The sequence below is a fragment of the Leptosomus discolor genome, chromosome 12, assembly GCF_034619465.1.
Source record: "Leptosomus discolor isolate bLepDis1 chromosome 12, bLepDis1.hap2, whole genome shotgun sequence".
Lineage (NCBI taxonomy): Eukaryota > Metazoa > Chordata > Aves > Leptosomiformes > Leptosomidae > Leptosomus > Leptosomus discolor.
In genome coordinates this window covers 6,000,925-6,014,943 of record NC_141402.1, presented here as the reverse complement: position 1 = coordinate 6,014,943, position 14,019 = coordinate 6,000,925, and the positions used below count along the sequence as shown (strand labels likewise).

Below are 14,019 nucleotides of genomic sequence, written 5' to 3'. Positions count from 1 at the left end.
ACAGTAAGGAAAATGGCTACTTTTTATTCCATGAGCAATTTGGTATTTTCTACAGAAAACGTGTCACAAAAATTACAGAACAATTACTTTCTCTGTGCTTTTATTGCTATTAATTTTCTAGAAGTCTTAGACCGAGTTTAACAAATTATTACAACGTGGAAGATGCCTTTTTACTCTAATTCATGATACTGCACATCAGTCAAGTATTATGAAAGAGCACACTTGTTTTATATAATTATTATCACTAATAACAGCAAACAGAACTGAACAAAACGATCCCCATCAAAGGGCATGATCTACATAAAGATGAAAACACTGAACTCTCCAGCTGAAGGCTATGCTTTCACTGCAGCTCACTTCTCTAAGCTCAGTGATCTTGAGCAGGGCCATACCTCCGTGACACAAAGCTTTCAGCAACATGCCCATTTAAGAACTTAGCGTCTGGGCACACCAGCTCCTAACCCACATCACCTCTTTGATCTGTGCAGCCAACTTCCGAGATGCAAACCCTGTAAACTCTCCAATCCTACCTTATTTTTGAAGCAGAAAGAAAACCAAACAAAATCCAACAGACCAACAAACACCCACTCCCAGCCTGGCTGAAAGCACCCACAAAGAGCTCGGAGGAAAGAGGGAAGGTGGGACATGGAGTTGCGGCATTTGATTGAACACTTGAGACACCACAAGCTGAGACTGGGCCCAAAGCCTCTTTTCTCATCAAGTGGGCACACAGAGAACCTCAGGCTGAGCTGCGAGCAGGTAAGTTGAGCTAACTTGGGCTGCAGCCTTTCTACACAAAAACACTACACACCTAAAGCAATACCACAACTATAACCCCAAAAAATAACTGCATTTTTTTTTTTAATTCTACATTTTTAAGGACTAGATCCTTCAAGCTCCTTGTTTACAAATATCTACACAAACAACTCCTGCTCATCTTTAGAAATGCAACTGTTTTCTTGCCTCAGCAGCAGCTTTTCACATACTTTTTCCAGACTGTTACCCAGAACTCCTTCCTCAAAGCCCTGTAGGTAGCACCTTCATCTCTAGTAACGACACACAGACCATGAAGTAGATCTTTGCAACAGGTAGACCAGGTATCTTCAGACACACAGAGATCTCAACTGCAGAAATTCTCACAAAAATCACAGCCAAAGAGGTTTCTAAAGCATGAAAATATGGAGAGCATTTTAGGCTCAGAAAAGTAACACGGAAAACCAGCTCTCCTAAAACACAGAGCTGGGAGACTTGACAGGGAGAACCACCACCAAGCCTTCCTCCTTGCAAGGCACCAAGCCTTGAAATCAGTTTAATCTTACAGAGAATCCCCACGAACACAAAAGTAGGTGCTACTCCTCCAGCAATAAAATTTCAGCATATCTGATAAGGAAATTGAAAGTTACCCAGTTTCTACAGCACAGAAAGACAAAAAGCCACACCTGCACTCCAGCTAGATATCCTTGGGCAGACTTATGAACTGGGGTACCTTAGGAATCAAAACCCTGAGAAAGCACCGTTTTATTGATGCACGACCTACAACACATAATCTAAAAACGTTTATTTGAAAATCCCGAGTAAATTTACAGCCAGCTTAGGGAGATTTCTCTCTTGATTTTCCAGGTGGCTACTTTTCGCTCCAAACGCCTGCCGCCCTCAGCTAAACGCCCGAGAGGCCGCCGTTTGCCTGCCCTTCCCCTGGATAAACCCGGGGCCCCACCGCCCCACAACACCCTCCGCGGGGCCGCGCCGCAAAGGTGCCCAAAACCGCGAGGCGGCCCTACACCCCGTAGGCCCTACGGCCCCCCCCGTCCGTCAGCGGCGCTGGGGGCTCCCCTGAAGGAGCCACCAGAAAGAGGCCTGCGGGCCCCGCCGGAGCGGCGGCACCGCCACGACCCCCCCCTTACGGCCCCCGCCCCACCCCCCCCAGCCAGGCCGCTGCTCCCCAGGCGCGAGGCTCCGTACTCGGCGGCGGCGCGGCCCGGCCCGGCGGAGTCGGGCCCGGTGCGGAGCTCTGCTCGCGGCTCTCCGGCGATGGCTGACGTGGAGCCGCTCCCTCCCCCGGCCACATCGGTGGTACGGCGGCCCGGGCGGGACACGCCTCGCGCCCGCGCGGCAACGCGAGAGGGCGGGGAACAGGGAGCGCGCCGGAGCGCCACGAGGGCGGGAGGCGGGGCTTCCGCCTGCGGCGTCACAGCCCCGCGGGAGGCAACGTCAGCGCTGAGGCGGGCGCGGGTTTTCCTCTGGGGACGCCTTCCGTCATCGGAAAGGAAAAAAGAAAAAGCCCGCAGGAAAATTAAAATAAAATGCAATAAACAAACGTGGGAAATAAACTGGGGGGGGGAATAAATAAATGGGAGGAAAAAATGGGGGTGGGGGAAAAAATAAATTTAAAAAATAAATAGAAAAAATAAATAAGTAGAAATAGAAAAATAAATAAATAGAAAAAATTAATAGAAAAAAGACAGAAAAAATAAATACAAAAATAAAAGGGGAAAAATAGTAATAGAAAAAAACCCAAATGCAGCTCTGCCTAGTGCTTAAAACCAAACACACAGCCCTGACGTTATTTTCATGACTGAACAGATTTAACACAGTTATTTAAAGCCTGTTCAAAGCAGCATCGTGCTTTATTTATTAATAAGTACAAGATGCAAGTTTTAGGGCTTTTTTTTTTTTAAAGTACATTAAGCAGGATCTCAAGCCCCTGTGTGAGCGCACCACAAACCCACGTTTCTTACCCTTTTCCACAGAATTATCATAGAATTATAATACAATGATCCAACATGGAAAATTAAAAAAGACAACGCTGAGCTCGTTTTGCTTGAAGTACAGCGTCACCCCTGTTTTGCACCTAGGAAGCACCAACTGACTGGGCTTCCCTGCTAGACATCCCTAAAGCAGCTGTTAGTCCCAAATTTGGCGGCATTCAGCTTGAACCCAAACAGGCACTAGGGTTAGGGGACTGAAGCATCGCTCTTTTGAGGAAAGGCTGAGAGACCTGGGGCTCTTTAGCCTGGAGAAGAGAAGGCTGAGAGGGGACCTTATCAACACTTATAAATATCTCAAGGGTGGGTGTCAAGAGGACAGGGCCAGGCCCTTTTCAGTGGTGCCCTGTGACAGGACAAGGGGCAATGGGAACAAACGGGAGCACAGGAAGTTCTGCCTCAACATGAGGAAAAACTTCATGACCCTGAGGGTGACAGAGCACTGGAACAGGCTGCCCAGGGAGGCTGTGGAGTCTCCTTCCCTGGAGATATTCAACACCTGCCTGGATGCGATCCTGTGTGACCTGCTCTGGGTGACCCTGCTTTAGCACAGGGTTGGACTAGATGATCTCCAGAGGTCCCTCCCAACCCCTACCATTCTGTCACCCCCCGGTTGGATGGCGCAGAGGAAGCTGAAGGGATAAAACCCTGGGCACCCTGCTTACTCAGCGGCAATGCAGAGACGCCACAGCTCAGGGGACTTGTAATGGGAATTTTATGTGCTTCGCTCGTGACTTCAGTTTAGGCCATTAGTGAGCTAAAAGCCCTTTGCTACCCCATCGCTGACTGGCGGCTCTAAAGAGATGAAGCAATACAATTCGGTTCCAGACAAACTGGGATTTACTCAAAACACAAGCTTGCTGGCAACTTCTTCAGTCTGCCATGTTTCTGGTAAACACTTATAACCAGAGACATCTTTTCAAGTTCAGTTTGAGACTATGACAAGATAAATTTGCTCCACCACTGTTTTGTAGCTTTGTAGGCATTTTAAAGTCCTCTCAGTTCAACAGTTTCCAAGAGCACCGTGTTTTTACATACAGTAAGTACGCTCACGTTGAGAAATGGTCAAATACACGATGGCACCTTGATATGACAGAAGTATTTGAATAGTTGTTTGTTCAGATTAAAAAAGCCAAACCCTCAGCAGATTCCAAGAAAGTGATTTATTTCCACTTGTCCTTACAAGTTAAAGACAGTATGCTTTTCATTAAAAAACAGTATCATGTACTATTTAGAAAATGATTACATCTTCCTTGTCAAAGAAAAGACACCCAGTTGTGACCGCCTGTCTACCTTTTAAGGATAGGTGGGTTGGTTGGTTCCTTTCTTAAGAGTAATCCTCAGAATGTATTGGCAGAAAACACATATAGGTGAGGATAAAGTTACCAGCAAATGGATAAATGTTCCTGTATTATTAGACATACATTAACACCGAGGAACTCATCCACCAACTAGTGCTCCATCGGCTCCTCTGCCTTTTCTGCAGGTTCATCAGCAGGCGGAGCAGGCTTAAAGAGAGAAAAAATATGTATTATAAAGGGCAAAAACAACACTTGACAAATCAGCTTTACCCTGGGTTGAGCATCACGAGCACATCAATGCGGCTCATGGCAGCAAAGGGCTTACAAAGAAGTGTCATCCAAATTAAGCATGAAGAAGGACAGAGCTGGTAATTAGGAGACCAAGGACGCATCTTGGGGCAGGCATGAGAAATATGCCACTTCTGTCGCCAAAAAATGAAAACCCGTACTTGACCGTAGATGAGGAAAGATGACGACTTTGGAAACGCCCGTCACCAATTCAGCATAAACTGATTTAATAAGCATCTTAGTCTCCAGCAAAGATTTTATGGTTTTCACATAGTAACTTCAGATTCTAAAAAAAAAAAATCATATTCCTAAAACTCTACTAGAACAGTAGAGAGTGCTACATGTCATAAACATAAATGTGATAGTTCATATATCACGAAATGCTGTCTTTCAACAAGGCCTATTTATTTATGTCCAAACCACGTACCTTTCTCTGCGGTCTCTCCTCAAGACCTTCTAGAAATGGTGCTACGTCATCATCGTCATAGATGGTAAACTCCATGTCTTTGCCAACAATTCCGATCGAAACATTCTGTTAAGCAAAGTTTTGAAAGAAGTGAGAGGTGTTTTTCTGCTAGTAACTCTGTGGCTTTATAGCTTTCACTTGTGAAACAGATGAAAGTTTCCTCCCAGGATAAAGAGACTCATTGTGTTGTTTGCATCTAAGGAAAAAAGGAAATTTTGGGAGACTCCCTCTTTGGTAGATTGTACTAGAGAAGGAAGGGGAGGCAGATTTACTCCCTACAAGAGGTATCATGTTTCAAAATCTTTTAAGCAAAACCACTTTTCAAGGATTTGAATTTCTTTCATTTTTTTGTTTTCTTTTTAATAGTTTATATGATTTTTTTCAAAATCACTTATTTTAATCTTGCTTTGCTTTTTCGTTATTTTTCTAAAAAACCAAGATGAGCTAAGAATAAAAACAATTAAACATGGAAAAGGGCAGATCAGCCACAAGCAGAACACCAGCTAATGGCTATCCTTAAAATTTTCTTGTTTAACAGTTCCTCAATTCATTGTCAGAAGTTTCTGCATCTTTTTGATGCTGGGGATAACTCAATCAACTGTTTGTGCATTATCTCCCCTCACCTCCCAGGTGAATGACTGACTGTGCTTACAATGCAAAGTTGTGATTCTAATTGCATGTAATGCCTCTTAGACACTGATCAAAGTTTAAAACAGAACGAGGCAACCAGGGAAACAATGTCGTATTTAGAGAAAATATAATTTTTGTTAAAAAAATTAAATCTGAGATAATTAAGGAAACCGTACCTAAAATGGTGACGTATGAAATGAAGATGATATTACCTACCAGCATTCAGCTTCCAAATTTCAGTGCCCATCAGACCTTACATGAATTTTTCACAGTAATTTCTAACAACAATGGCAGTAAAATTTGTTGTTAAGAAAACCTAGTATTTACCTTGGTGGTCAGATCCTGTTCAGCAGGAAGAGTCTCTCTCAGGGCACGCAGGCCGTGTTTAACTAGCTCATTTAGATTACCTTAAAATGGAATCAGAGAGACACTTACTAAATACATGGTATTACCTCTAGACCCTCATTTCCCCTTCTTCCCACTCCTAATTGACAACTAGAACAGCCTGGCTAGCCTGACTTCCAGAACTCCTGTCCTTAGGTACTTCTGTACTGATCACAGAGCGGTTATAGAAGCACACCTTCAGCAACCAGCCCTTCCCTACACTTGAGGTCAAATGTGTCTGGTTTTGGCACCTGCCCTGCCTCCAGCGCAGTGATAATCATACTATTTTTTTGCCCAAGAAGCCATTCAGTAGCTTCCTCATCACAGTTTCATATAAAAATAAATTCACCATTTTAAACGCACCACCTAAATACTTCCCCTGACACACTACCCTGCTCTGATACGGAAAGAACTGTTCTTTCCCTGGGTTAAACAGGGCACAGGCCTTTCATTTTTTCTCTGCTTTTCTGAGCACAACTTCTCTTTTCATTAGATGTAATAAATAGCCAGATGTTAGACATGAAGATTTGTACTATTTTCTTTACAATTTTTGTCTTCATGCAGATTCTCACGCCAAACTTGGCTCCCCAAATTTATCTTCCTACCTTACTAAATGCAGAAGAACGGAGCAGTAGCAGAAAAACTGCCTATCTGAGGAATACCATTAGACAGACAGGGCTTCATTACTCACAGTCAGTAAATTCAGTCATGTGTCTCTCCAAGTAAGTTCGCGCTGACTGTGAACGAGCACCAATGGACATTGCTTTGCAGTCAAAATAGTTTGCAGAGGGACAAGTCTGGAAGATGTGAGGGCCCATATCCTAACAAAGAGGGGGAAAATCCACAAAATTAAAGGAAATGTACAAATTCATACCAAGTCTGTTGCTGGAACATATTTTCTAAAACATAGCTTTGCTTCATGGTACATCGCACAGCCCATGTATGTATTTTAGACTGCTTATCATACCGCTGTTCTTATACAATTCCGTCAAAGCTGCTGTTAAAAAGAAAATAACGATCTTGCTTTACACTTCACTTTTCTTTTACACTTCATTAAAGTACAGTTTTTATGTGGGCAGGACAGCTGGCACCAAAAAATGTTTCCTTCTCTGTTCCATGAACTGTACTGTGCTTATGTATGCTTCCTACTTCATGGCTTGCAGTAGCTATGCACACACGTTCTGTCTGCACAGAAGTAAAAACCTGCTGTAGACTTAGCCATGCCATGCAAGATTTCAGGCAAGATAAGTTTCCTTCAACCTTCCTCATGTCAAAAATTTGCCGGGCAGAAATATTCTGTGTTCTGAATTCAGCAAACTGTTGTCGCTAAACAACTAAGAGAGAGGCCAGTGATGATTTCCACATCCATTTTTTTATAAAAAGATATTTAAAGTAATTCGTAAAGCTCCATAATCACTAGTAAAATAAGTACTGTCATCACGGGATCAACATTTTGATCCCTTAAAACATGAACAAATTAATTTTTGCAGTATCTCACTTTGGACCTTAAAATAATTAGGTTTTCCTTTTTGCAAATGTACCTCTCCTAAGAGTCAGTCAGATTAGCTATTAATAAACATTTTTTAAAGTTACGCTTTAGGGCAAGATATAGAAAATTATTTCCTTCCTTAGAGAATTTTGCTGAGTCTACCTCTTCCTTCTATCTACCCCTCTTAACATCTATTTCTTGTACCAAACTGCATTGAGCACATTTTCTTTTAGATCAACAGTAACTAGCACAGCTTGCTTACATCATAACCTGCAATGAGCAGTCCTACGCCATACGGTCTTCTGCCATAACGCTGCGTTGGTATCTGGGTTTCTTAAGTAAGCTAAGGAAACAATCTCAAAACAACATGTTAATTGCACAAAACATTTTCACAGAAACATAGAATAAGAGAATAATTTGGGCTGGAAGGGACCTTTAAAGGTCACCTAGTCCAACCCCCCTGCAGTGAGGAGGGAAATCTTCAACTGGATCAGGTTGCTCAGAGCCTTGTCCAAACTGACCTTGAATGTTTCCAGGGATGGGGCATCCACAACTCTAGACAACCTCTTTCAACGTTTCACCACCCTCACCATAAAACATTTCTTGCTTATATCTAGTCTAAATCTGCCCTCTTTTAGTTTAAAACCATTATGCCCTGTCCTACTGCCACAGGCCCTGCTAAAGCCAAGCAGTCAAGGTCCTCTTAAGCCAAGCAGAGATGCACCAAAATTGCTACATAGTCTTTGAAAACCTTTTCACAGCGGTGAAGACTATGTAGAAAGAAACAGATCTCAAGGCTTACTTGGAATACTGACTTCTTTTTCACCAAAAGAATATTTAGCAATTAGCTTTCCTGAAATAACTGAGTGGTGCATTCAATCAAGTAATACAATCAGTTCACCTAATGCTGCACAGCCTCATTTAAAGCTGATTTTTTTTTTCCAGGCACCTGATAACAGAACACAAGGCCTCCGCTGTGTCCCATGCGGAGACAGAAGTCGCCACAGAAAAAAGAACCTAAGTGAGCAGCTGCAATCCGGTAAATGATCATGTTTTCAATCACGCAGTCATCTTTCCTCCCTCACCTCCAGAGGCATGGGGCTGCATAGCAGCAAAACAGCGCCAGGTGAAATGCTGAATAGTGCTTTATTGCTTCTCTACCAGTCCAGTGCATGCTATGGGGTATTCTCTGAAAGAATACACAAGCAATGTGAATAAAGACAAACTAACTTTGAATTAACTTTTTCAATTTAATATGACTTTTAAGCTGTGTTATATGAAAATCATTTTATGAACACATATGAACAAGTAAAAAGCTATGAAAGTGTTTCAAGTGTTAAAAAAAAGGATACTGCTTCCAATTAGTGACACTAGGCGAGAAACTGGAAGAGGCCTATCAAACACGAATCTAGAATCCAGACACTCCTGACGCATGAAATTGCTAGGAGGAAAAAAGAAAAAAAAAAGGGGGGGGGGATGATATATCAAACCAATGCATAGATCAAAGTCACAATGAGTTTTTATCTCAATACTTGTCCGTTAAGGTAAGCATATTTTTGTTTCAGCTCTGCTCACTGAGAAAAAGGGTCAAAGGCATTACATAATTTAATTACATCAGGACCTAAAATTGTCATTTACAAAGTTGACCACACATTTGAAACAGTGTTACAGTATTTCAGCGGTACAAATGCAAGGAAGGTAAAAGTTCACGCAGGCAACAGATAGATCACCTGGAAAAAAAGCCACAGTTAAAAGGTAACATTTCTTTGTAATATTACAGCAATTAAAATTTACTCTAGAAATTCTTCCTGTGCCTTTTTTGTCCTTTCCTACCAGACTGAGGAGCACTCCTCCCTCTGTGTACATTTACCTCAGCTGATGAAATAACATGTCCAGCAGGTAAAAAGCAAGCCCCTCTGAAGGCGACACATACAGCAGCATACGTTTTTAACAACTTCCTTAGGTAAGTGTACACAGACGCAGCTGCTAGAGGGAAATAAGTAATGCACTTTCTCAGGCTGCTTGGAAACCCCATCACACTGAGGAAACGAGACAGGACTGTCTTACTAGTAACAAAACCAAAGAGCAAAATTTTGGGGCAAACAAATAAGATTTCTGCCAACTAGTTAAGAATCTGCCAGAATTTCGTGCTGAGGTCTTTGGCATAGTACAACAGACCAGTAACTCCTTAGCTGCCCATAAAATTTCATTTGCAATAGTCTACAAATGAACTTTCACTCATTGTTGCAGAACTGTGTATGTCAACAACCAAGATACTCACCACAAGAGTCTTGCATCAGCAGTAAGCCCCGCAATTGAGATACCAATATGGTTGTCAACGTACAGGATTTTTTTCTGATGAGCTGCCAGCTCAGACTGTGCTCTCTGTGCATAAAAGCAGAAAGTTACGTGGCAGACTGAACAGTTTGCCAAGCACTGTGGAGAAATCCGCTAACATTTATAGCAAGAACTGAATACAATAATGAAGCAACTAAAAAAACAAACAAAACTTGCAACAGAAGAGAAAAACCTATTTCCACTTCAGTAGGAAACTGTCAGAACAAAAGAAAGAACAGACACTCACAAGCTTTGGAAAAGAAATAAATAGTTTTACTACTTAATAACTAACAAAAGCAAAAGAGGAACACATCTTTTAAAGGGAAAAAAATATCTTTTACTCATTTCTTTCACCATTTCCATTTTCACCATGTGAAAATCTGCTTTGCACAGGTACTGAAAATATTTATAGTTCTATACTGGGACTCAAGCAAAAGGAAACTGGGACTGCATTTACATCACACATAAAAGTTCAGACTGTGCAAAACTAATTTGCCAAACCAAAACTTTTCTACTACCATTATCGTCCTGAGAACACAGTTCTGAAGTTACCTTGAGAGCAACCAGAACAGCATGTGTTTTCGACTTCAGCCCCACAGTAGCTGAGCCTTGTTTCACAGCTTCCATGGCATATTCTATTTGATGAATTCGGCCCTGCGGAATAAAATCCAAGGTGATCATTCTAAAGTTAATCCTCTGTATCGATTTTCAATGGATTTTGATTTTCAGACCTTTGATTCCCCCACCCCAACAAGTACACTTACTGCATAACAGTTTAAACCTACAACCAACAGACTTCCTCCATTATCTTCTGCAAACGCCTCACCATTAACCCACAAAAATCTGGCCAGCTCTGAGACACTACTGCACACAAAGAAACAAGAAAACTAAAAAGAAAGGGTGAATAATCTCGACATTATAAGAATCACATGACTTTTGATTTTTGTCATTGTCTTCAAAGCAATCAGTATTTGACCCAATGTGATTCAAAGACAGAACTTCCAGCTGAAGTTGGATGCTTAACTTTTAATCGAGTTTCCTAAAGAAATGAGCCTTATGCAATTGTTGTGTCTCACTATCCATTCCCTAATAACTTCTGAACAAGTTATTAGTCAACTGCAGTAAAGTCTGAAAGAGGAGTAGAGGTCTCAAAGCCAATGACATCCCCACAAGTCCTGCAAAGGCGGCCAGGAACTTTGCAGGAAATTAAGATGTCCTGTTAATGCAATGACTGAGGGCAAAGCAGCTAATTTTTTGCACTCCAGCTGGCCAGCCTATGTCAAACAGTCAGCATGTTCACTGGTGCTGCGCACGTACTGGAACTGCTAACCACAGCACATAGCTGCATCCTACCAGTCGTGATGGAGTGGGACACAGCAGCTGTTATAGTGAAATGTACCGGGGACAAGCCACAGGAAATCACCTTCTGTTAGGTTGTTGGGGGTTGTTTTGCTAAAAGTTTTTTGATTTGATTTATCTAGTGAAATACAAAGTCCACTAAGATGCTTAAAATACCCTAATGTTCCATTTCATCCACTAAGTTATAAATGGAATTTCAGTAACATCAGGTATTTCCTGCCCAAGAGCAGTATGGAATCACTGTGACCTGTCCAACGTCTTTATCAGCTTTCATGAATGACTCGCAAGGCTGTAAGAGTGTGAAACTCCTTTAATCTCGTATTTCCTTTTCTTTACAATATTTGAAAACATCCCCCAATAAAATACAATTATTCTTTGCTCCTGTATTAACAATGCCAAGTATTACTATGGTATCATGTCACTCCCCTACAGGAACGCATGGAGCAGTAATTGCAATACAGTAGCAATTTTAAATGTCTTTGTTATAACAGACATTAATGCTATTCGTATTTTCAAGGCAATTTATGAAAAATATAGAAGTCAGTATTGTTGATGACTTCACATTACGACTAAAAGTCTCGAGAGAATGTTATAGTTTTAAATTTTTTAATGTAACAGATAGACTAAAGAATTTAAAAGTAAAGTTCCTGATACAGAATCTGCCAGAGAAACACAGTCATTAAGAAGGATGAAAACAGTCCAAAGCCACCTACAGCCACCATGGTATTGACTAAAGAGCAATCAGGTATTCAAGGCTGTCTTCATATAGGATGGAAAGTACAAAACATGCTCTGTAACAATCTATGTTGAAAATGTATCTTTTAACTCAGACATGATGAAGATTTTTAGTAGCAATACAAAACAAACCCACAAACTAATGATATATTAACTTTAATACAATTCACTATTTGCACTTAAAATAAATGCTTAGTTTTGCTACATTTAGAAATCAGTTGGTTTTCAAGACACTGATTTTCCATAAGTTTCCTATCTTAAAATGTCCATACCAAGAGGGCAGGCAATATTAAACACCTCAACTGACACTTGCTTTGAAAATTCCATAATATTTACTTTGAAGTCAACACAACCCGCATAAGTTTTAGAACACACAATCTATGTTTTTAAACCACAATACACAATGTGAAATCAATTCAGAGGTAACAAAACTGCAAATTCAAGTGCAAATCTCAATAGTCTTAAGGACAGAAGCCTCCTTAACATTCCACAACACGGGAAACCAGGGACTGCACAGACTTCACAACTGAAGCACAATGTAAACTGCATTTCAAAATGATATGGCATTTAACCACTTATATGTTCCAGCTCTCAGTGTTGTGATTATAAGCTTCATACGTGGAATTTATTCAACAAGGATGTTTGCAACCATTTCAATTTAGAAAATTAAGACCTGTGAATTCATACTACAAAAATCAGTATCTCAGATTCCATGCCGCCAATTACCATATGGGTACCATCATTCAAGTAGGGGCTTACAAGGCAGCAAAAATTGTGTGCACAAAAAGAGAAACAGGTGCCGTCACGCCGTACTTGAAGAAGCCAGCATATTCTCACTTAAGCACTAAATACTAACTTTTAATAATTTGATTTTGTTCTGAACAATCTGAATACAGTACAGCTCTTAATTAAAAAAAAAAAAAGGAAGTTCTTCCAAAGTGTATACTAAATAGTTCCTTTCCAACATTAGCTGGTGAATAAAAGAGAGAATGACCTAGCAGTAGCCTAACATTGGGGAGATTCAAGCTCAGTTTTATTCTTTTTTGTACCTTACTTACCAACCTTTTATTATAGGTCTGCAAATCGATCATAATCACAGAATAGTTTGGGTTGGAAGGGACCTTTAAAGATCATCTAGTCCAACCCCCAACAATGACAGCATCTATTTTGTACCTTACAGGTACATTCAGAAAGCAATTACCGTAAGTATTTTGAAGTAACAGGGCCCACCTAAGCATCATTCAAGTTCACGCACCAGAAGCTCTGAGATGTGCTCATGACTTTCTAGAAACCTACAGCCTACAAACCAAGGAGACACCTGAATACAATCGATGCTTATTGTGATACCACTGCTGCAGCTGCAACAGCAAAGGAAAACCAAAAAGCAAGTAAAAAGCCTGTTAGCAAGTTTATAAAGATTTTACCTGCGGGCTCCAAACTGTGACGTCATTGTCATACTGGTTGCGAAACTAGAACGAGCAAAATAAAACCCATTAGTATAACTAACAACCAGGCCGAAAGAGCATTCCCGAGTGAGGCTCTGGTCGGTTTCCTTGCAGGGCCTTTCACACGAAGTGCCTGTGCGCAGCCCCAAACAGAAGGCTGCTCTCCGGCCACAGCTCCTCTCACGCCAGAGCACACGCCGAGGGGCAGCACAAGCTGGGAGCCGCAGGGCAGCGAGCCCGCGGCCTCGGCCCCCGACCCAAGGAGGAAAAGCGCTCAGGGAAGCGTGCGAGATCCCGGTGCCCGGGCGGAGAAAGGCCGCTGCCTGCCCTGCTCCCCGCCAACAGGCCCGCGGAAAGCCCGACCGAGCCCTCGCCGGGGCTCCCGATACTGCTCCGCCCGCTCAGCCCGTCCCGGGGGCAGCCGAGCAGCCATGACCCACCTCTGCAGTGTCACGCCGGGCCGGGCCGCGCCGGGCCGAAGGGGTCGCGCCCCACGGCCGCCGCTGCGCCCCCCTCCCTCCCCGGGCCCCGCCCGCCCCGCAGGGTCGGGGAGCGCGGCCGCCCGCTCCCCCAGGCAGCCCCGGGTCCCGGCAGCGAGGCCCAGGCCCGGGCCCGGCCCGCGGCGCGCCCGGCCGCGGGACTGCTTACTCACGGCCCCGCTCCCGCCTTCTCGCCCCCCTCCCTTCCCCCCGCGCTCGCTCCGCAGCCCGGGCAGGGGGCGCGGGGGTGCTCCGTCCAGCCCCGGGCCGGCCCCGCCGCCCCTCACCATCCTCCTTCCCCCGACGGCAGCGCGGGCTCCGGGGCAGCGAGGGGGGACCGC

General features: G+C 43.0%; 1 protein-coding gene across 1 annotated transcript; it reads right to left on the bottom strand.

Moving 5' to 3' along the window:
* Positions 1-3,908: 3,908 nt before the first annotated feature.
* On the bottom strand, positions 3,909-14,019 carry PSMA1 (proteasome 20S subunit alpha 1). The gene is made up of 10 exons (XM_086472310.1): positions 13,966-14,019; positions 13,179-13,223; positions 10,213-10,314; positions 9,605-9,708; positions 8,676-8,764; positions 7,586-7,656; positions 6,526-6,655; positions 5,778-5,857; positions 4,782-4,886; positions 3,909-4,273 (listed from the first exon to the last, which is right to left on the bottom strand). The coding sequence occupies exons 1-10, from the start codon at positions 13,966-13,968 to the stop codon at positions 4,217-4,219; spliced, it is 786 nt and encodes a 261-aa protein (XP_086328436.1). The 5' UTR covers positions 13,969-14,019; the 3' UTR covers positions 3,909-4,216.

Coding starts and splice junctions, on each gene's coding strand:
- PSMA1 (XM_086472310.1), bottom strand. Junction 8,765..9,604: donor GCTGATGCAAGACTCTTGTG/GTGAGTATCTTG, acceptor TTTTCCTCCTAG/CAATTTCATGCGTCAGGAGT. Junction 4,274..4,781: donor AGGAGAGACCGCAGAGAAAG/GTACGTGGTTTG, acceptor TCTCTCTTTAAG/CCTGCTCCGCCTGCTGATGA.